The sequence below is a fragment of the Phragmites australis genome, chromosome 20, assembly GCF_958298935.1.
Source record: "Phragmites australis chromosome 20, lpPhrAust1.1, whole genome shotgun sequence".
In the NCBI taxonomy this organism is placed as follows: domain Eukaryota; kingdom Viridiplantae; phylum Streptophyta; class Magnoliopsida; order Poales; family Poaceae; genus Phragmites; species Phragmites australis.
In genome coordinates, this window is record NC_084940.1 from 8,329,541 (window position 1) to 8,353,131 (window position 23,591).

The 23,591-nt window shown below is 42.4% G+C and overlaps 3 protein-coding genes and 1 pseudogene across 3 annotated transcripts; 3 read left to right on the plus strand and 1 right to left on the minus strand.

Annotated features, from left to right (window-relative positions):
* Positions 1-347: 347 nt before the first annotated feature.
* On the minus strand, positions 348-5,026 carry LOC133901269 (eukaryotic translation initiation factor 3 subunit C-like). Its single transcript, XM_062342575.1, has 4 exons — positions 4,896-5,026; positions 3,967-4,029; positions 2,044-3,855; positions 348-1,540 (listed from the first exon to the last, which is right to left on the minus strand). The coding sequence occupies exons 2-4, from the start codon at positions 3,988-3,990 to the stop codon at positions 593-595; spliced, it is 2,784 nt and encodes a 927-aa protein (XP_062198559.1). The 5' UTR covers positions 3,991-4,029; positions 4,896-5,026; the 3' UTR covers positions 348-592.
* A 751-nt stretch (positions 5,027-5,777) lies between these two features.
* On the plus strand, positions 5,778-6,684 carry LOC133901427 (amino acid permease 6-like; annotated as a pseudogene).
* Positions 6,685-16,364: 9,680 nt separating this feature from the next.
* On the plus strand, positions 16,365-18,794 carry LOC133901428 (uncharacterized). Its single transcript, XM_062342801.1, has one exon. It carries the CDS (start codon positions 16,365-16,367, stop codon positions 18,792-18,794), a length of 2,430 nt encoding a protein of 809 aa, XP_062198785.1.
* A 3,259-nt stretch (positions 18,795-22,053) lies between these two features.
* LOC133901201 (non-specific lipid-transfer protein 1-like) lies at positions 22,054-22,613 on the plus strand. The gene has a single exon (XM_062342483.1). The coding sequence runs from the start codon at positions 22,149-22,151 to the stop codon at positions 22,503-22,505; it is 357 nt and encodes a 118-aa protein (XP_062198467.1). The 5' UTR covers positions 22,054-22,148; the 3' UTR covers positions 22,506-22,613.
* The last annotated feature ends 978 nt before the right edge of the window (positions 22,614-23,591 follow it).

A 23,591-nucleotide genomic window follows, 5' to 3' on the forward strand; every position in this document is an offset into this window, starting at 1 on the left:
TCAAAATCCAACTTTGAAGATCAAGCCTAAAACAAATACAAATACGCCTACTATTTTTTAAGTACTGAGTATGCACTTCCTGCATCGTAATAACCCCAGAACCCCAGAAAAGAAGAGAAACCTGACAGAACATCGCCATAACCCCAGAAATTGCCAACAGCGTTGCAAATAGAAATCTACATTACTGAAGTTTCCATTTCAGCACTACTCAGTCTTCCATAACTGAACAACTGAATCGGATGCATATATTACCAATTTGCCCTGTATCAAGTCTCACAAATGATTACTGAATCAGACATGCGAGAACAATCATCCCAGGATAAGCATAAACTGGTAATCGTAGAATGTAGTCGCAAAATAGTCGCAACTTGATATCAAATATAGGAGTGAACACATGGTCCTCACCCCCATGACACACACCAGAGTAACTCTTAGTCCGAGTATCTGACAGATAAATTAAAAAGCTACAACGAAATATAGCAAACAAGGATTGAGTTTAGAACAGCAAAAAGTACTGAATGCTGGAAGAGCAGTGCTTCAAAACTTGCAGATCTTGAGGCAAAACCTTGGGCCGAAAGTTATCTCTAGGTTTCTAAACTCTACCAGCCCTGTTCAGGCTCACCATGCGTGCACCGCCATCACCTCTCGCCGATGAACCAGACTGCGTGCGTGACCTTCCATCCTGGAACCGTGAACCACCACCATAGCCTCCACGGGAACCCTGACCTCCCCTGTCCTTCTGATACCCACCACCCTGTCCGGAGCCTCCACCTCTACCAGCATACCCAAACCGGTTACCACCCTGACGCCCTTGTGATGAAACAAAGTTCTCCTGCCACCTCCCCATATTAGATGAGTCCTGACCATCACCCCTGCGCCTGGGTGGTACCCCCTCAAGAGTACCACCAGTTCTAGCCTCATATGCCCTCTCGTTGCTCTCCACAAGGACCGAGAGCTTATCAGCCATCTGGAAGAGTAGTCCCTGAAGCCTAGTTTGATCCACACTGTGGAAGATGATACACTTTGTTGGTTGGTCCCAGCTGGCATGAAGCTCTTCATGCATCATCATCTTGCTAACAATGCTGTGAGCATGTTGCTCACTAAGGTCAAACATGGTAGTAAGCTGGTTAAGGCTCAAGGACTCATAGCAAGACGAGTAAGCGAAGAGATAGGTTCTAAGGGCTTCCTCCTTGATCTTAAGCTTCAGCATCTCAAGAACATGCTCCTTGTTCCTCAAAAGCTTCCAGATCTCCAGCGAGTTTATGACATTGAAAGCCTTTTGGTAGTCACCCTTATTGAGGGCTCTTGTGGCAGCCATTACATGATCCCTCACATTTTCTGGAGGCCCAACAAAAGTCTGCCTCTCACTCACTTCAAGAAGCCTGCGGAATGTTTTGCTCATAGGCCTCCGCTTGTCATAAGTACTAGCAGCCATATTTGGGACCTCAATCAGCATTGCACAAATCAAGTGTGTGGCTTCCAAAAGTTCAAGGTTTATGTGCATATGGTATGGCATCTGCCTTCTCCTCTCAAGTCTTTCCTGCAGGAATCAGAGTGACTACATTATTAACATTAATAATCACAAGGACAAAACGTGGGTTTCTCGCGGACACAACTATGCCAATTAAAGCTTATAACTATAATGAATAAAATGTAAATTCCAAATGCAACTTTTATATTCTAATATTCTAAAGTCACAGAAAAGTGTGTAAGCGAGTGGATCTGAATAAATAAGATATAAAGGCAGCTCAATAAGGATAAATGGCAGCATTTGTGATGCAAAATCAGAATTATTATGTAAAATCAGGACTAAGTGTTATTAGAACAAATAAGGAAGAAATAACAACACAAATAACCAACAGATACAAGAGATGAAAATACTAATGTAAGAATGTGGGCAGCAGAAAAGACACTCATTTGCCAGCACGAACTTGCAGTTACATCTTTCGAACTATGGATGTTTCGTGCACGCAATTAGGGGCTATGTGCAGGCATTTACATGACACACAGAGTAAGTGACTAGCATGAGGGTTGGAGGTTTACCTGTTCAGGAGTTTTTTCGTGGTATCGGCTTTGTTGCACACCTTGAGCAAGCAATTCTTTCACTCTACCAGTAGAGTATAGCTCAGTCAAGCAACCATGAGCTTCATTTATCAAACCAGCCCTGAAAGCACACAACCCCAGCTGGGCCATGACTCTATTGAATAAAATCTGTGATGATATGTCCATAAGTTGAACGCCATCTTGTAAATGACTCATTAAAAGCAAGTCACGAGCCACTGAAAATTCATCAGAGATCGCATGGTGATATATGTCGCACAGCATTGCCCGGGCTTTGGTTCTTTCATCCCCATACTTGTAAATTAAGGACATCAATCCATCCATCAAAGATCTGATACTCTCTGGGAAAGTAGGCTTCCGGGGCACAACCTCTGGAATCACAACAAATGGTGGTGGTCCCCTGTTGTCATCAGCTAGCTGATACTCATCACCAGCCTCGGCATCTCCATTCTCTCCACTGTCCTCAGTCTGCTCTGCCAGTTTTCTCATTGCATCATATACTTCTTGAGGTTTGTAGTACACTAGCTCAACACGACGTAGTGCAACCTTAGCAGCAGCCTTGAGGTTACCAACCCTTTCCAGGTAATCTTGGACATTCTGTGCAACAACCAAAAACAGGGGTTCCTCCCTAAGCCTCTGAACATAATCTTTTGTGTATGGATCAGTGCACTGTAAAGTCTTAAAAAATTCGGAATCCAGTCTCTCCAGGAATGCAACCAGGTCGCCGGTAACGTGGATTGTTCCATTGTAGTCAGCACCCCTCTGAGTTTCCTTTTCATCAGGCTCCCCTGAGTTGTCTACTACAATATTAGGATACTGTTGGAGTATATCAAGCACAAGAAGCATATTATTGACACACTTCTTCCACACATTGACTGGCATATGCCCAAGTAAGCTAGGGTTGACATCAAACTGTGCAGAAATCACATGAAATAGTATTTCAAGCTTCTGGGCAGGTGTTTTTGCCACACGAGTCAAAAATGTTAGCTGCTCAACACGCTCGATCCTTCCAGTACCTTTCTTTCCCCTTGACGCAACAATCTCCTTGAGCTTCTTATCAACAATATCCCATGTGATTTCACTTGGATCTTTCAGTAACTGCTTGTCCATCAGCTTATCTTTCTTGCTCAACTTCTTTTCCCAGGGACCATCCTCGTCCTTATCCTCATCATCATCATCCTCTTCTGATTCCGACATAGCTATCTTCTCAGGATCCTCAATTTCTGCATCACTGTCCTCGTCCTCTTCGTCCATATCCTTGCCATCCGCATCGTCGTCTTCAAACCTCTCTGGATGCTCTCTGCACTCTTGGATCAGGTCTTCATATTGCTTATTGTTTTTCTTAAGCTTTTGTTTCATCACATTGAGCGCTTTCGCATTGCTGCTGCTCATCTTCTTCTTGGCCTCCTTGTTTGCAAGTGCCTCGGCAAGGAAGTCCTCCAGTAACACAAGAGCCTTGATATACATATTTGGAAGCTTGGTAGATTCATTGACACGAACAACCTTCTCAAGATGCTTGTTGAGCTTCTCAAAGCTCTCTTGCAAGCTAACCCAGTCATTGATCTTCATAGCATTGCGCATTTGATCAACTGTAGATTTCATCTCCTCATTGCGTTTGTCCCTCAACGAGCGAACCACACGGTGACCTGTATCAGACTCATCACTGTCGTCTTCATTGTTCAAATAGCGGTTTTGGGGTACAGTGCGACCCCCAGTTTCACCACCACCATTATCACTATCACTGCCCTGTTCTGACTCAACTTCTTCCTCCTCCTCTTCAGATTCGCTGTCTCCCTGGAGATGAGAAGAATCAAGCAGTAAGTACTAAACTAGTGCAATCAATGAGGACAACAGCTGTATCTAATACTGCCATGCTGGGGTCAATGCAAGAGAGAAAGCAAGAACCTGTGTCCAGAAACGGGATGCCATGGCTGCTGCTTGTTCTTTTGCTTCTACTGGGTTCAAGATCTGCAAAGTTTACAATTGAGGAAGAATTATAATCAGGAAAAAAGTAGAAGGAAGCATGCAAACTGTATTTGAACTCAACACGGAGTTTACAGACAAGCAAAATTATCCTTGCAAAAAACTTGATTTTGACAAAACAACTAATAAGGATGAATCAATATTCAAAAAAAAGAAAGGAAAAAATGATTTTTAGAAGCAGCAGTAACTAGACTACTAATCAAAAGATTAACTGCACAACACAAGGGGACAAGTACCACCGTATTCCTGTAAAATCGTAAGCACATGCAAAGAACAAAACAAACAAGCTGCTATAAGGATTAATCGACAAAGCATGCCAACTGAAACGCAGCATTGATCCAACAAGGTTGCAATTTACAGTGATCAATCCACAAGAGCAACCAGAAATAACAGGTTTTACTAACACAAACAAAGCTCTTGCCGAAATTCCGCAGACAATTGAACGCGCCAACCACTCAAATTTACAATCTTAGCACGTATAAACATAGATTCGCGGCGAAAATGAAATTTCTAACAGGAACAAGCCACGGGAACGTCTAGCCGAGCTCCTAACCTCGCGTAACCAGAACCAACACCAATCGATTCTCCGAGAAATTCAAACGCGTAAGACACGTACGGGGGGCTACGAGATCCAAATGTAGCCGGCGATCCTACCGGCGAAATCGGCACGCATCCACATGAACCGAGATCGAGCGAACGCACCGAACTCCACACCTCCCAGAAGAAGAAGAGCCGATTCACCAGCGGAACAGGCGCGCTGGATGCGCGGCGCTAAGAACCGCGGATCCAGAGGGTCTCGATGCCGACGAAACCGATGCGTTTGGAACGAGAGGTAGGAAGGGAGAGCTCACCTGGAGTCTGGATGCGGCGGCGAGGTCGCGCGGGTTGGGACGGGAGGGGATAGCGGAAGAAACCCTAGAGCGGAAGGCCTGTTGGTCTTTTCAGGGATCGTGGGTGAGGAGTCGGGGTCCCACCTGTCAGAATAAATAGCAATCGTCGTAGGGTCAAAGCTGGCAAAAGATGAAACCGATCCACTGTCCATACGGGCCGACCAATGAGAAACGACCCAAGCAGCTTCGCAAGCCCATCTCATCTTTTGAGGCCGGCGCACCTCGCGGGACGCCAGGCCAGACCCTCCTCGTCGTCCACGGCTCGGCGCGCGCGCCAACGGCGGCACGGTGGCTGGCTGGTTGGTTGGCTACTTGGCTGGCCCGAGAGGTGGAGGGGAAGCTGGCGCGCGGCGACGTTGCAGGCTCATGTCCGGCCGTCCAAACGCGCGCGCAAGCGGAGAGGCCGGGCCCGGGGCTGGGACCGGGCCGGGGCCGAGGCCGGGTGTGCGTACGTGAGACGGCCAGGTGAACTAAGGATTTATTTATAAATAATAATATTTTTTTGGAAATTGCAAAAATATAATTCAAATTTGGAAGATCGCAAAAATAGGACTGTCAGCAATTGGAGTGTTGACTAAGTCACTTATCGCCACTCCGAGTGCCAACATCCCCTGTGGCTATGGGCAGGTCCAAGAAAGGACATAGGTGTATATATGTACATCCAAAAAAATTTTGCAAAAAAAAATCTATATATGCACAGTGCCGAACTCCCCACGCCAACTTGTCGCACATAGCAGAAAGACACATGCACACACGAGTCCAACAGTTGTATCATCGAAACCTAGAAGCAGGCGGCAGCGGCGGCGCAAGCTGGGCGGAGGCGGGTCTGGCCTTGGTGCTAGCATGGCATGGTGGCACCGACGCAAAGTGCTAGCTGGGCAAGGTGGCGGCGCGGGCCTGGCAGGGCACGTCGGTGGTGCGGTCGCCAGCAAGGCAGAGCCGAAGGTGGGCCTAGCGGGGCACGACACGGGCGAGGAGTTCCACTGGAACAGCCACAACGCTCATTGTGACGTGTTAGGGACCGTGCTCATGTTGGCGTTCAGCGTAGTTTATGTGGTGTTGTCCCGGTTCTCTAGCCTAGAGCACATCACTTGGTTGTCCATCGTCGTGGCGGTCATGTCATTCGCCTACTCCTTCTTCGGGCTCGGGCTCTCGGTGGAGCAGTGGATGTCTTATGGCAGTGATCTCAGAGGGAGGATTCAAGGTGCTGCAGCGGTGTCCTGAACCAAGAAGTTGTGGAACATGCTTCTTGCCCTGGGGAACGTTGCATTTGCTTACACTTTTGCAGAAGTCCTGATTGAGATCCACGTATGTATGATTCATACTAATACATACCGCAACTACTTTTTGATCTGAATGAATTCGTAGTAAATTTCAGATACTGAAAATTATGTTTTGTACATTAATCCAAGTAGCAATGTTCTTGTCAATAAAGTGCCCTTTTGATCTGTTCTGAGTCTAGGATACTTTGAAGTCACCACCATCGGAGAACAAGACCATGAAGAAGGTATCAATGTATGGAATTGGAGCCACCACCATCTTTTACATCTCTGTTGGATGTGTTGGATATGCTGCATTTGGTTCAAATGCTCCTTGCAACATATTGACCACGGCCGGGTTAGGGCCCTTCTAGTTTGTTGACATTGCTAACATGTGCCTCATCCTTCACCTAATCGGAATATACCACGTCAATACATCTCAACTGATGTTGTATTGTTGTATATTGCTTGGTTTAACATCTGTGTGTTAATGTGTATGATACAATGCCCAATAAAATTTTCTAGTCCTAAACAAGGAAAACAAACAATGAATTATGTAAATACACAAATGAAAGGAAGCATTTGTGCTGTTCAAATATTTACCGATTTCAAAATGAGCATAAAGCAACATGACATGTCCCTTAATGCACAAAGAATTATTTAGTTCAATCCAGCTATAGTGTGAGCTGTAACAAGAAAGCCATAATTCGTATTTCAGATTTATTTTATGATACTTACATCATTTTTCATGATGCCATGTATTCCATATCTGGATTCTTTAGTTTAGGTGAGAAGTTGGCTGTCTTTTACCATCAGTTATCATGAACTTATGGTTTGTTAAGAATTATATTTGAATCTATGCACATCATGCTTAGCAAGGGTTGTAACAAGAAATCCTGTATGAAAAATGAGTTGTTATATCCACTTTTAGAATCCATTAATTGTTCGTTCTTAAGCTGTGTAATCCATTAGAAATAGAAATAACTCTGTTGGCAGCTTCCATAAGCACTACAATCCATTATTTGATCCACAGCACTTGCTCTAACCCTTTAGCCCCAATTTTATTTGAGATGGACATGTCCATTTGAATCACAAGGTTAAAATTTGTTATGAACTATGTAGAAGCCTGGAGGGCAGTAGTAGCGCGAGCTCGAGCTAAGCGGGGTGCAGCGGCGACGCGTGCATGAGCAAGGCGGGGCACACGGTTGCAGGCACGAGCGCAATGGGTACGTACACCCAAGTTGAAAAAGTTGGGCCCATCATTGCCAGTGGCACACACACGTGGCTGTGGGTTGAGGTCCTATCGGCACAGACAAGTGCAAATAGGACCTATCGATACTTGATATGCTGATAGGTCCCACATGGGGTGAAGGTGATATGCATATGCACATTTAGTGGATTGAGCGCCTTGCTGGAGCCCTATTCCTCCCTAGCTGCGGCTACAGCTCACCAACTACCATCTAGCACCACTGGTGATCACCGAGCCTTTGCATGCGGAAGAAAGTCCAATGAAACTGTCAATGACGAACGTAGACCTAATGGGTAAAGAGAACTTTCTCTTCTTCGTGCTGCACCTTCACCTTTCTTTCTTTTTTCTATGGATCAAGAGTTAATTTTCCGAGCAGACTGTGACAACTGATGACGAAAATAGATTAAACCCTAAAATTACGATTATACAAGAATTATGAAAAACTAACTAGCCAATTTTTTTAAAACCTTGTCTCGACGCTTAGGATCATTTTGGACGGATTAAACCAAAATAAATCATGTCAAATCCACAAAAATCAATATGAAAGGACACAAACAAAAAAGCTTGAATAAAAAATAGAATTACTTACTCATCTACTTACGAAATTTAATCTTTATTACATAAATAATTTCACGAGATGCACCTCTCAAGCATCCCTTCCTCTCTGTCTCTCATCTCAATCACTATTGTGTCGCAGAGTAACAAATCTTGTTGTTGTCCGACACAACTTCAGCCTCCATCGCTAGACTAGGACTAGGCCATGCTAGCATCTGCTAGCTGCGCATGGACTGCCACAATGCCGTTGACTCGTTTATTTAGGTAGTGTTTGATTGAGGAGTGTTTGATTGAAGAGTGTAATGAGGTGGGATATTTTTATTTATATATTTAAGATGAGATGATTTTATTTATGTATAAATATTTGTTTGATAGCGAGATGAAACGAATCTATTTTAGTATTTAGGGTGTACCGTTAGTGTCATGTTTAAAGTGGGATAGCTGTATTTTACAATTTTTTTAAACGGTTCCGTCTCGAATTTTTAAAGAATATTTCTCGATTTCAAATTATTTTATCTCACTGCTCTCCGTCCAAACAGCTAAAAACATAATAAATCCGCTCTACCCCATCTCCTTACACTAACAAGCACTACCTTAGTGCCTCAGCTCGCGTCTAGCGTAGGGATGGCAACGGGGCCAATCCCCGTCGGGGAATGCTTCCCCATCCCCGTCCCCATTTAGCTATCGGGGGGAAGATTTCTCCCATCCTCATCCCCGCGGAGAATTTACGGGGATCGGGTCCCCAATGAGGATGTAAAATTGAATGATATTTGATTATTTTTATATATTAACAATATGTACGTTGTATAAATAAATAATTTATTGATGTATACGAAGGTAATTAATACAAGATTAATTAAATATCGTAGGTTAGACAAAAAAGAATAAGAGTAATTTATTACTTACTCTACATAATGTAATGTTTGTATATTTATATACTAAGAAAAATATGTATATATGTGATATCGGGGATATAACGGGGAGCGGAGACGGGAAGCGCCTTCCTGTTCCCGTCCCCATATAAGTTCGTGGGAGACGAAATTTCTCCACCCCTATTCCCTGATAAGGAAATTTCCCGCAGAAAATCGAAGATCGGGTCCCATTAACATCCCTAGTACAGCGACGTCGTTCCCTCGGCCGTCACCCAGCGCTTCAGGCCGCCTGTTGGGCCAGCTCCCATCGCGCGCTAGCATGGCACCGCGCCACACGACACCCGCCTGCCCAGCACCGCTCTGCGTGCCCTGTAGCACTCCGGACAGCCTCGCGCTAGCGCGAGCTACCGCGCCACAAGTTGGACCGTCGCGAGCCAGGCCAGGCCATCGCTGTGCGCTCTGCTGACACGCGCACTGTGCCAATAGCACAATACCTTCCTCTTTCTCTTTATTTATTTCATTGCACACTAACGCGTGCACATGAAATAATTCTTTTGCGTCATAAATTAGTTGACACTCCGCACCCTAGACTATACAACACCTATATACATCTTATAGTACAATTTATCTTTAGATTTATGTTCCCTAGCCTGAACGGCGCACATGACTTCTTGACCTCAGTTCCTATTTGAATCTAGTTTCGGTCCCTATCACCGACCATATATGTACTCATGACACACCTGCATATGAAAAAAACAACAAATAACTTCAAACACTATAAGTTCTCACAAACTTGACTCACGTCAATCCGCACAACACCACTCACACAAGTGTATTGCATATATAAAATCCACAAATATCATTATGTTACCATGAGCATATTCAAGCACTTTGCGTAAAATCACTTTGCGTTTTTGTCAATTTCATGATAAAACTGATTTTTAGCACACATGATCTCACACTCTTGATCTCCCTTAACCATCACCTCTCCACACCACCTCCCGCCCATCCTGGCATTACCCCCACCACCCTCTCTTGCTCCTCGTCTTTCCTATGCACACTACCAGGGCCGGCCCTGAGCAAGGGCAGCGAGGGCGATGGCCTAGAGCCCCCAAAATTTAGAGATCCCAACCTAGATATGTATGTAGTATATAGCCTTATACATGTATAGGCCCAAAGGCAACTACATAAAAGAGATATTATAGCCCAACACATGCCCCAGTAGAAGGACTCCATGCCTTGCTTGTGCGCTTCGTTTGTCACAAGAAAGGTATGGAGACATTTGAGTTTGTTAAAGAATTAAATTATTATCCTAATGTTTCTATTGCTTATCAAAACTTATTTATTATGTATATGACTGTAGTATCAGCTGAAAAACCTTTTCAAAGCTAAAATTATTAAACAAAAAACTATTCGAGGCCAACAATATCACAAGAAAGGTTAAACAGTTTGGCTACATTATGCGTTGAGAAGAATTTGCTAGGTGAGATTGATGTTGATACCATCATTAATGACTTTACATGTAAAAATGCTGGAAGGAATTATTTTAAATGATCATCATGCACTTGAACACAAAAATGGTTTCTTTGTTTTTTAGGTAATGAATGAATGGATGATGAGCTCCTTTGATGCTTTGGCTGCTACGATTCTCTAAAATAAGAAGTGTTGTCCTTAGTACTCAAATTCTATAATTTTTAGTTCTTAATGCATCACCATTGTCATAAAAAAAACTGTCTTTGCAGTGAACTTCTAAATGTAACAAATATTTCATTTTCAATTGAAATATAAAAATTATTTTTAAGTGGGCCTCTAATTTTTGTTTCATCCTAGAGCCACCAAGATATATGGGTCACCCTGCACACTACTACCTGCCGCCTACACCACCAGAACTACCGCCTCCTTGTGCTCCCTCCACCCACGCCTACCCTATTCCCTACTCGTCCCCCACTCTGCTAGCTCCCCCAACCTTGGGCTGCCACCTCCCTTATGACGCAACATGACGCCTGTCTCGTTCCACATTCCCCTAGGATAGTGTGGAGGGGATAGGTGGCCATTCTACGCCCGTCCGCTCCTCTCTCTTTGCTATTTATATGAATATTGTGTTGAGAAGGGCCACAACAACGACGAGGATAAGAGTTTCGGTTCACGAGCAGGGTTCACAAATTCAAATGATATTCATGAATATCTATGAATATCGATCGATTCAAGCTCACTCGCATTACGAAAACCAACACTTATCGGTCAAATTTGAATTTAAATTCAAAAAATTCAAAAATATGAATTTTGGCTGAATTCTCATCGAATTCTTTGAATGTCGATCGATATTTGCGATCTTCAAAGAATGCGCTTGGGAACGCATTTTGGTGCTCAAACGCATTTGTGAACCTTGTTCACTAGTCGAGGCCCAAACCATGGCGATGTCGTTGAGGCACATACGGTCAAGGCAAATCGGGGATCCATCAAGTACATGGCTAGAGTGGAGTTTCTTTCTTATTGTGGCACAACCGAGATCATCCCCTCCCTGAGGAGCCACTGTAGTGTTGATGGCGTGGCCTGCAATCTGTAGAGTACTTGGGGAATGGAGATATATAGGAGCAGCCTCCTTCCTTCCACTCACATCATCTTCAGCTTTGATCCATTGGTCTGCTAATCCATTGCAGGTTGTGTGCAAAGTGTATCGGCACTACCACCATGGGCCTCTAGGAAACTTACCCCACGTCCTTGCTGAGAGTGGTGACCACCGGTTAGGGAAAAGAGAGGATGGGAGCTCGAGGAAGAGGAGAAAAACTGCAGCTCCTAGATGCTTCAACCAAATGAGAGAGAAATCAAGAACAACATCAAACCTCCATGCATGCACAAGATACTTGGATGGATGTAAAACTTGAAGGCTAGGGAACGTGATAGTGTAGCATGCATATCTTGATTTCAACTTCTCGAGGGAGATTTGGGGTGGAGAAGAGAGGATAGGTTGTTCTCCCCTTTGAGTGTGTTTGAGTGAGAGTGAGGGAGGTGAGCTGCTGCTAAAGGAGAAGAGGGAGGGCCCAGCTCATGTGGGACCCACTGGTGAAGGGAATCGAGGAGGTTCTAAGAGGGAGGTGAATTGGGACACTTACAACTATTGGCTTCAAAACTTTCACAAGTTAAGCCTATCTCAATTTCTATCTAAATATACTCTAGCCTTATCTAGTGTGTCTACTTCTGCCACTCATAAGGATTGCAAGTTAAATTGCAAGAATGTAAATACGAAAACGTAAATAAGGTAGAGAGACAAACTCAGCACGAGGGATTTTTATCCTGTGGTATCAGTGGCACACAAGCCACCACTAGTCCATATTGGAGCTCCACAAAGGATATGCTCTCAGTTGCAAAGTCTCTTCTAATCACGACTCTTGAGATACCAAGTCACCAAGACAAAGCCTCAAGCATGATGAGCCACCGAGCCACCAAGGTGAAGTCTCACCACTAACCTCTCTTCCGGTCACTTGTATGCTGTCTTCACTTCGGAACTTTAGTACGTCCCCAGACAATCCTCTTGTCGCCGCTCCACACCAAGTCGGAGGGTCAACAAGTTACCGGCAAGTCGACTTCAAGGCACCAGCGTACCTCTCGGTACACTTTTGGATCATTCCTTGATCCACACTCTAGGTTGCAGCACCTAGCAACTCTTCTCTATAGGCCTATAAGCACTAATCACTCACTAATGATGTGCTTAATCGCCTTGGATGGACACTTTATGCTCTTAGATGGCTTAGATGTCTTCTTAGGTGTACAAGAGTTTCTTTGGACTCTAGCACCTTCAAATGATTGAGTGGAGGGGTATAAATAGGCTCAACTCCGTGAACGAGTCGTTGCTCCAACGATCACATTCTTTTTGTACTTACCGGATGGTTCGGCGTGTGCAATATTACAAGCACCAGACTATACGGTGTGTACTCTCTAAAAACTAGCCGTTGAAACTCCACTATCATTTTTGTAAACACCGGAGTACTTTTCATTGTGAACACCGGAACATCCGATGTGCATACGGTGTCAACCGAGCTATTTTGCAACTTCTCTGGAAAATAGTCCGGTGAGTTCATTTTTGTGAATATCGGATCATCCGGTGAGGCATATAGACTTTGGTGCAATTTTTTTTAACATCGGATCATTTTTCTCTGTGAGCACCAGACTATCCGGTGTAGCACCGGACTATTTTTCTTATGAGCACCGAATCATCCGGTGAGGCAAATTTCAGCATAACGGCATTATGTATTTTGGGCATAACTTTTCGCTCTGAACTCCGATTTTAATGATCTTGTACTCTATAGAAAGCTTGTGAAGTGCTCTACATGATTGTACAGAAATTCATCCCATTTCATCATATCAAAAATTTATGAAACAAGTCTAATTCATTCGTCTCTTTTTTCCAGCTTCAGTGTCTCTTTTGTTGCATCTATGAGATCTACTAAAGCATATACTTGACAAACATCTTAGTCTCATTGACTATGTTGTCATTAATCAACAAAATCACATACATGCCCTAAGACAGCTATGTTTGCTACAACTGGTAAGTGACGGGTCGTTCAAAGCCTATGTGAAAATTAAACAAAATTCTCCTAATTTGGTCACTCGCATAACTTCTAGCATATTTCTAAGGCATTGCCTAAATTCCAAAAAAGAATCTAGAAAAAATCACTAAAATTCATCTCAACCAACATACAACAATGCTTGTAATCAAACATGATGCTTATGATGCTCAATGACATGTATATGCATTTTCGGGGATGTGACAATATCGTTCTTTAAAACCCCTTTTAACCAAGTGCCCCACTACGTAAGAAACCAGCAAAGTAGACACTATATTAGTGACAGCTGCTCAACACCCGTCACTAATGTCATATTAATGATGGGTCCAATAAGAACGCATCACTAATGTGCCTTCTGATCGGGACCAGATATAAATATGTCACTAATGAGTGGTCATTAGTGACGGATCGTAACATGACCCGTCACTGATGATAATAGTGACGGATCAAGTTGTGACCCGTCACTAATGATAAGATCATCAATGATGGGTCATTCTAAGCGAGTCATTAGTTACGGATTGTTCTAGGCCAGTCATTAGTGACAGATCAAGTTGTGATCTGTCACTAATGATAAGGTCATTAGTGACGGGTCATCCTAAGCCGGTCATTAGTGACGGGTCATCCTAAGCCGGTCATTAGTGACAGATCAAGTTGTGACCCGTCACTAATGATTTGGTTATCAATGACAAGTCATCCTAAGCCAATCATTAGTGACGGGTAAAGCTGTGATCCGTCACTAATGACTAGGTCATCAATGACATGTCATCTTAGGCTAGTCATTAGTGATAGGTCAAGTTGTTATCCGTCACTAATGATAAGATCATCGGTGGCAGATCGTCTTAAGCTAGTCATTAGTGACATGTTAAGTTGTGACCTGTCACTAATGACTAGGTCATCAGTGATGGGTCATCCTAGGCTCGTCATTAGTGACGGGTTATCCTATGCCAGTCATTAGTGACCATTGTACATTTTTTATTTATTTTTCTCACCTCAACAGCACTATAATAGGAACCATTGTACATTTTTGGTCAAGTTTGATGTAAGGTGTGGCGGCTATGGAGACAAATGCGCGTTCTGAAAATGGTGCAGAAACTTTCGAGGTGAGAACTTTCCAAGCCATTTTTGGCCTAAAAAAATTCTCTGAACCCGACAAAGTAGGGGAGAAACGGATGTAACTTTTTCTGTAGATGTCCGTAGAGTAAAAAAAACGTTAAAATCAGAGTCCGTATGCAAAAGTTATATCCATTTTACCGAATGCACTTCGGGTCACATATCAAATTATAACCCTCGATGAAATTTGGCAAAATTAGTCATTAGTGACGGGTCATGGTTATGATGCATCACTAATGACCTTCGGCAAAGAAGGTTAAAAGGATAAAATATCCGGTTTCTATCACAACTACGTGATAGCATAGGTGGTAAGGTGACTACACGCGCAAGGAGGAGGTTGCGGATTCGATTCCCATGAACGTAAACTTGAAAATAATGTGAAAAAAATGTCTTGTGAGACATATAGGATGGGCCTACGTTGGGATGGGTTAGGTGAAAAAATATATTTTTTGACTTTTTTGTGTCCAAAAAATACGAAAAATGTTCGTCGGTCATCAGTGATGGGTTAAGATTATAACCCGTTACTAATATTTAGTCAATAGTATCGGGTCACGGTTACGACCCATCACTACCCGTCCCTAATGATTGAATATTAGTGATGGATCACAGTTATGACCTGTCACTAATGACTTATTATTAGTGACGTGATAAGAGTGACAGATACGTTACCCGTTACCAGGGCCAGATCTGAGGGGGGGGGGGGGCGAGCAGTGCGGCCGCTCCGGGCCCCCAACTCGTAGGGCCCCCACATACCCCGGGGAGCAAGACGCGAAGGCCTCACCCAGCCCAGCGCTAGCCCAGCAGGCAACAGCCCATCGAGCGAGGCTCTCAGCATTTCCAAACGCGCCACCGTCAATATCCTACGCGTCGCAGCAAGGCCCAATCGGAACCGTTCGTCGTTCGACTGCTCGAGGCGCATGCGCATCGCTGCATTGGCCGGAGGAGTCGAGGAGACTGCCGTATGTGCGGCGGCTAGCAGGCTAGAGCCTAGAACCCACTTCGCCGTCACGGCGTCGCCACTCCAGTCTCTATTGCAAGTTGCAACGGCCGCTTCGCCCGTTCGCCGTCACCGCCGGCTGCCGTGTGACCGTGCAAGACGACTAGACGAGTACGTCTTGGTGATTGATCTGCTCCTCATCTGCATGTGATGTGACACTACTGATTCAATTCAGGTGAGCAGCACCAACACTGGTACACCACTTGCCTTGCCTTGCCAATTGCTATGAAGCCAATATGCCATCGTTGCTTTGCCAATTACCGATCAATCCATGTACTGACAGTACTGTACTGTATATGTTTTACTGTATATAATTTTTTCTTTCTTTTTTGTACACTGAACTTTGCGCTAGCTCATCAGAGAATTTGCAGCCAAGCTACGTAATGTGGCTGTTCACTGTTGTACTGTATATGCATGTTGCCTTTAAACTCTGAAGGATCTGGTGCCTTGCCATGATGCTATCGTTAATTTGCCAATTGTACTTGTTAGTGATAGCTAGTGATAGACACTTGTGATTTTGGCTAATTATCTAATTGGCTTTGTCAGGTTAGCTTGGAGCCTTATCTCTCTTGGACGAATCAGTAATCATTAATTGCCTAATTGCCTAGCCAACTATTTGGTAAGATTTAGATTAGTTTCAATTAATCCGATCTTTTTAGTTTTCTAACTTTGTAATTTATATGAGTTCAACCACTAACATGTTAATCTTTTCAATTATCAGTTTGTCCTAGGTATCATGTCATCGAGAAAGTACGTATCGGGTAATGAAAAAAGGAAAAAGAGAAAACGGGTGGATGAGTTAATATTGTCACAAAAGGGGGCAATGGACAAATTTTTAAGGAGTAATACGGGCAGTTCAAGAAACACAGATGAGTGGGCGATAGTTGCTGTGGAGGAACAAACTAATGTGAACGATGAAGACCAGTGCCCTACCCCTACGGAAGACAATGTTGACATCAACGAGGATGATAACAATGTAAGTGATCATGAGAACATATTTAATTCATCTGCTACAGAATCCGCTAGTGTTGATGAGCAGCCGGTTTTTACTACGGATATTTATGATCCAAAAAATTGGGATAATCTTGATAACAAAGCTAGGGACATATTAGTGGAAAAGGGGCCTATAAGAGAAGAAAATATTGTGTTCCCTTTAGATGACAACTCAAGACATTTTTCGTATGCTCATTTCTCTAGAAAAATGAGTAATGGGGAGGTTCATGACAGAAAATGGTTAGTCTATTCGAAGCATGTTGATAGAGTGTTTTGCTTTTGTTGTAAGATTTTCAATTCTAGAAATTGCAAGAGTTCATTGGGGCGTGATGGATTTAGAGATTGGAGGCATATTAGTGAGAGGCTAAAAGAACATGAAGTTAGTGTCGAGCATATTACCAACATGACCTCTTGGAATGAACTGAGAGCTAGATTGAGGAAAAGTGAAACGATTGACAAAGATTTACAACAACAAATCACCAAGGAGAAAGAACGTATAAGGCAAGTTTTACTAAGAATAATTGCCATTGTCAAATTTCTTGGTAAACGTAATTTGGCTTTTAGAGGATCCAAAGAGCAACTCTATAATGATCAGAATGGCAATTTCTTAGCTTGTGTTGAGATGGTTGCAGAATTTGACTTGGTGATGCAAGATCATCTTAGACGTATTCAAAATAATGAGATTCATTATCATTATCTTAGTCATAAAATCCAGAATGAGTTGGTTTCTCTTTTGGCTTCTGATATTACAAATTCTATCATAAAGATCGTTAAAGAGGCAAAATATTTCTCTATTATCCTTGATTGTACCCCAGATGTGAGTCATCAAGAGCAAATGAGTTTGTTGGTTCGATGTGTTAATATGTCCGATGGCAAAATAAAATTAGAGGAGTATTTTCTGGGTTTCTTGATGGTGGATGATACATCTGGTTCTGGGCTTTTCAATGTATTGATTGATTCCATCAAATCTTTTGGTCTTAATATTGATGATATTAGGGGTCAAGGTTATGATAACGGCTCTAACATGAAAGGAAAACACAAGGGGGTGCAAAGACGGTTGCTTGATATTAATCGAAGAGCTTTGTATATGCCATGTGCTTGCCACAGTCTTAATCTTATTCTTTGTGACATGGCTAAATCCTGTGCTAAAGCTATTTCATTTTTTGGAATTGTGCAACGAATATATGTATTGTTTTCTGGTTCTACCAAAAGATGGAAAGTTTTACTTGAACATGTTCCAAGTTTAACTGTGAAATCGTTGTGCAATACTCGTTGGGAGAGTCGAATCAAAAGTGTTAAAGCAATTAGGTATCAAGCTCCTGAGCTAAGGTCAGCTTTGTTAAACTTAAGGGAAGCTGATGATACCGATCCCAAGGATAAGAGCGATGCAAAAAATTTATTTGAAGTGCTTGGCAGCTTTGAGTTTATACTTGGTATGGTTATTTGGCATGACATTTTATTTGCTGTTAACACTGTGAGTAAGAAGTTGCAATCATCGTCCATGTGCATTGAGTCTACCTTACAGCAAATTGAAGGCATAATGAATTATTTTCACAGCTATAGAAATGAAGGATTTGCTTCTAGTCTGATCATAGCTAAAGGTATTGCATCTGAAATGGGTGTAGAGGCATCATTTCCAATAAAGCGTTGTTCTATTAGGAAGAGACAGTTTGATGAAACTGATTGTGCTGAAGCAAATTTGCAAGCTGAGAGGGCTTTTGAAGTTGATTACTTTTTTGTTATGGTTGATATAGCAATCACTTCATTGAAAACTAGATTTGAAGAACTCCAAGAATTCAAAAGTATATTTGGGTTTTTAATGAGTTCAACAATCTTGAAGTCATTGAATGGTACTGAACTAAAAGACCGTTGCACTAAATTTGCAGAAACTTTCTCTCTAGCGGGTTCATCTGATGTCGAGTTAAATGATCTAATTTCTGAGTTAAGTGTTATGCAGTTGACTTTATCAAATAGACCAATGTCTGCCATGGAGATTTTTAAGTTTGTCAGAGATGCAGATTGTTATCCTAATATTTCTGTTGCTTATCGGATCTTATTTACTGTGCCTGTGACTGTGGCATCTGCTGAAAGAAGCTTTTCAAAGTTGAAATTATTGAAGAACCATTTGAGGTCTACAATGTCTCAAGAAAGGTTAAACGGTCTGGCAACTTTATGCATTGAGAAGAAATTATTGGATGAGATTGATATTGATACCATCATCAATGACTTCGCATCTAGAAATGTCCGAAGAAATTTTTAAGGTAATATGTATGAAGTATTCCATATAAATATTGTTTTTGAATGCAATTTAAATTTTTATTAGTAACAACTCATATATATTATGGGCCCCTATGTTTAGTTTCGCACCGGGTCCCCGAAATCTCAGGACCGGGCCTGCCCGTTACTAATGACAGTTATCAGTTATTACTAATAACTTTTTTCACATAGTGTCCTCTGTTACGTGCTTCATCAAACCACATGTCCTTATTCTCACAGTCAATGCATGGACAATACATGTATTGACGATTCTTATTCTTCATATCATCCTTGGATTTTCTCACAAAGTTTTTCACGCCATCAATGTATTCTTGTCTGTGTCTAGGGACATTATACATCAATCTTCGGTCCATCTACAATCAGTAGAACAAAAATTAATGTTATTTAACTAAATTAATTAACCAAAAAATATATAAATGGTGAGTTCGGTTAGATCAGACACCCATCTCGGTTAAACCGAGCTCAGCCAAATTAATTTAAATTAATAAAATACTGTTATATTCATTTAAAAGTGTACATAAAGAAATTTTATCTAAATAATGCACCTAAGTTTATCTTCAAATAAATATAGATAGCTATATAAAAAATTCTCCATGTAAACACCGGCCATGTGCTCATAATTCGAATCTAAACCTTAAGTTTGAGCAAGATTTGGATCTAAACATTCTCCATGTATCTACCAATTTGATCAGAACAATCTCCACGCCAAAAATTCGAGCTACATATAGCTATTTCCATATATGGGCATCTCAAAAGAACACATCTAAATCTAATCGCCCAATCTAGATCCAATATAATTTATGAAATCAAGCTAAATATCCTAAGCTACTTACCTTGCCACACCAATGAATTCTCCTTCGAAACCTTAAGGCCCTCCAACAAAATGTGGGAAAATCACTCACTCCACTAAGGGGCTGTTTGTTTCAGCTAGAGATTCTGAAAAGCAGCTTATAAAAGCTGGATTGTGAAAAGCTTTTAGACTGTAGATTCTAAAAAAATTTAATGGACAGTTTAGTAAAATGGACTTTCACAATCTATCAAAAGCTGAGGAAAACCAGTTTCTCAGATTCTTACAATCCAACCAGCAAATTTTAAAAAGCTATAACCAAAAGCTGCCTGTTTATTTCAGCTTCGGATTATAAAAGCTGAAAGCCAGAATCCGAAGCTGAAACAAACAGGGCCTAAGCAGCTGCTATTCAGACAACGCTGCTCGGTCTGAGCTGCCTGCAACTGCTTGAGTGGATGATGTGATGGATGATTAGTATAGTCGGTTTATATAAGGAACTGAATGTATTAATACCCTAACTACGTTCAGTTCAATGCATGAACTGATTGTAACATATTTAGTAGGTTTTATTCAGAACTGACTATATTAGTCAAATTATTACAGTTAATTTGTGACATTGATCGATTATAATGTAGTCCATTTTTACTATAAATCAACTATAATAGATTATTATTACAGTTGATTTCTAGTTAGACGGTCAGTTTAAATCAATTTAAGCTATGAAACCGACTATAGTACCATTATTACAGTCCGTTTCAAAAAATGTATTTCAGTACTAGTGGTGGGTGGCTCCACGATCGAGGTTTCTATGTGAAGCCATATATGCATGCATGGCCAAGGAGATGCGTACGTACTGATGCATCGATCTTTACCTCTTTTATTTCTCAATTCTGCTCAGCGGCGTGTACACGAATACACGATGCTTGTACGCATATATGCACGCAAGGTGTAGGAATATCGATCCCACCAGCTAGATCAACTAGCAGCTACCTAGAGCTAGACCTAGCTAAACATTCACGCTGGGGACAGATCCATCATGCAGCTGGGATCGATCACGTAGTACACATCCCAAAAACAAGGGAAAAATGTAAAACTCCCTAAAAGTCACTTGAATTTTGATTTTCTCCTCCAAAACTTGTTTTGTTGAAAAAATCCCTAAAAATTTGACTTTGTTGAAAAAACCCTCCAAAAAATTCAAAAAAAAAATAAAAAAATAACAAAAAAATTCTAAAACAAACTAGAGACAATTCTAAGACCTTCTGTGAATTTTTTTTTTTCAAAAATAATATGCTTTGCATCATATTTCATGGAGAGTAAGTTTGGAAAAAAAGAAAAATGTGCAGCTCATTTATTAACTCATGTTATTTTAACTTTGTCATGTATACCATTATTTTTCCTACATAAATAATTATTTAAGTAAACTAATAAAAATGGTTTCACTAATTTTGAGGGTGTTATAGATTAGTTATTAATTAATTTATCTGCAACACATTTACTCAATCCTGCACGTTACAATAACTATTTCAAAATTTTATGTATTTTTACAACATAGAGGATCATGTAAGAAGACTAAAAAAATTTGTTTCATAATTTTTGAATTAGTAAATAATTAACTATGCATTTAACTCGAATTAATAAATGAGCTGCACGTTTTTCTTTTTTCAAACTTACTCTCCATGAAATATGATGCAAAGGATATTATTTTTTAAAACAAATTTCACAAAAGGTCTTAGAATTGTCTCTAGTTTTTTTAGAATTTTTTGTGATTTTTGTTTATTTTTTAGAATTTTTGGGGGTGTTTTTGCAACAAAATCAAACCTTTGGGGTTTTTTTTTTGCAGGAAAACAATTTTTAGAGGGGAAAGTCAAAATCCAAATGACTTTTGGGGGAATTTTTGCATTTTTCCCCAAAAACAAAAACACTCCGATCGAGCATGCATCATGAGTGAATGTTTGGCTCAAGTCCACCTTTATCAGCCCTAAGTTAGGCAGCTCTAAGTGAGGCATAGAAAGTGTGGCGAACAAAAAATAAGCGTCATAATTTTAGTAAAAATTAGCAAGGCATTGAGTTTATGACATGGAAACTAGGTCAAGAATGTCTGGAGAACCAAAACTGTAGCATCAAATCAAACGGAGCGTATAAAATTGTGGCACACGTGATGGGTTGCGTGGAACAACAGTTCACAAGAGTACATATGAGGTACGTGTCTTTGTTTGTGATTGTGGGAAAACTACTGGAAGGATCGGTCGACAGATGGATGTGTTTATTGTGTGATAAGCGCTTAGATCTAACTCCAAATTAAACACACACCGACCATCTGCCCCAGCAACCAACTACCTCCTGCCCAGCTAATAACTCCGATACAAACATGCAGAAGCCACCGACGAATGCATGCATGCATCCATCCATCCATCCATGTCGGCCTCACAGAAACCCTATTTAAAGACCAACATTCCCTTCAATCTCCTCACCAACGCTTGCTCCATCCAATCTCTCGTTAACAAGCAAGCAACTTAGCAAGCAGAGTAATTCCAAGAGATCGAGATCGACATGGCTCGCGCTCAGCTGGTGTTGATCGCTCTCGTGGCGGCGCTGCTGATCATCGCGGCCCCGCACGCCAACGCGGCCATCAACTGCGGCCAGGTCAGCTCCGCCATCGGCCCCTGCCTGGCCTACGCCCGTGGCACCGGCTCCGGCCCCTCGGCTGCATGCTGCAGCGGCGTCAGGAGCCTCAACTCCGCCGCGAGGACCCCCGCCGACAGGCGCACCGCCTGCAACTGCCTCAAGTCGGCCGCCGGGAGGGTCAGCGGGCTCAAGGCCGGCAACGCCGCCAGCATCCCCTCCAAGTGTGGCGTTAGCCTCCCGTACACCATCAGCACATCCATCGACTGCTCCAGGGTCAGCTGAACGACGACCCTGCATGCATGGCTCCATCGCTGAGGCCGCCCGTCTCCATACATGCATGCATACTACGTATCTACGAGTCTACACAATAAAATCTCTCCGTCGTGTACGCTACCATACGCTTGGTAGTGTCCGTACGTGCATCTGAGAGAGGAGTCACACGTACGTGTCCTTGTTACGTTTTGTGCCTTGGCCTGCACACCTCTGCAGCGCTGTTGTTGTAACCATCGATCGGTATTTCCTTGTTCCTTGCTCTGCCTCCATTTGGAGGAGACCGAGTTTGTACCATGTCCTTATACTACATACTCCTCTTTCTGGTATATTCTATGTGTGTTTGTTCGACCCATTTCTGTTAGGGTGCACAGCAGCTCGTTATACTCATGAGCTGGCGTTCTCAACCCAAATCTCAATGGGCTTGTGTTATACGCATATGTTTAACCGGAGCCATGACCAAGGTACTGAACAAGCCTGATAGGTGAGAGACTCCTTCACCTTTTATACCATGCTCCTGTATCATTAATTTTTTCTCCATCTCTAACCTTTAATGAAGTTCCAGCCCGTAGAGGGCTGCTTAGCCTCCCCTGTAGATACGCCCTTGGAGACCGGGTCTCATTGGACCCTTCTTAGTTGTCGCCACCTGTTCCCACTAATCTCAAAGCATCAAAGAGTGTTTCTTCTTTCGACGGGGAGTCTTTTCTTCCTCAAACAAGACAAGAGACGCAGAACGGGGCTTGTGGGCGACCTTCCGAGTTCGACCTCGCTGCCAGGCTCGCAGGCGCCTACCTCGCCATTCGCTGTGTATGGAACTCCGCCATCTATCCATCTTCTCGCCCCTTCTTCCTCTGCAGACCGATTTGATTTACTGCGTGCTTCAGCACACCGGGATATATTCATTCTTATTGATCCACCGCTCTCCGATCAGGGTCGATGGCCCACTGAACAATCTCTCTCCGACCACTGCATGAGCGGAGAGCATGTCCTGTCCGCGTGGGTGATAAAGCAAAGCACTCGTAAGACAATCCCAACCATATTCCTTTTATTTTGCTCCTTTCCCGATTTTCCTTCTCGTTTTCATTCCTTTTATTTTCT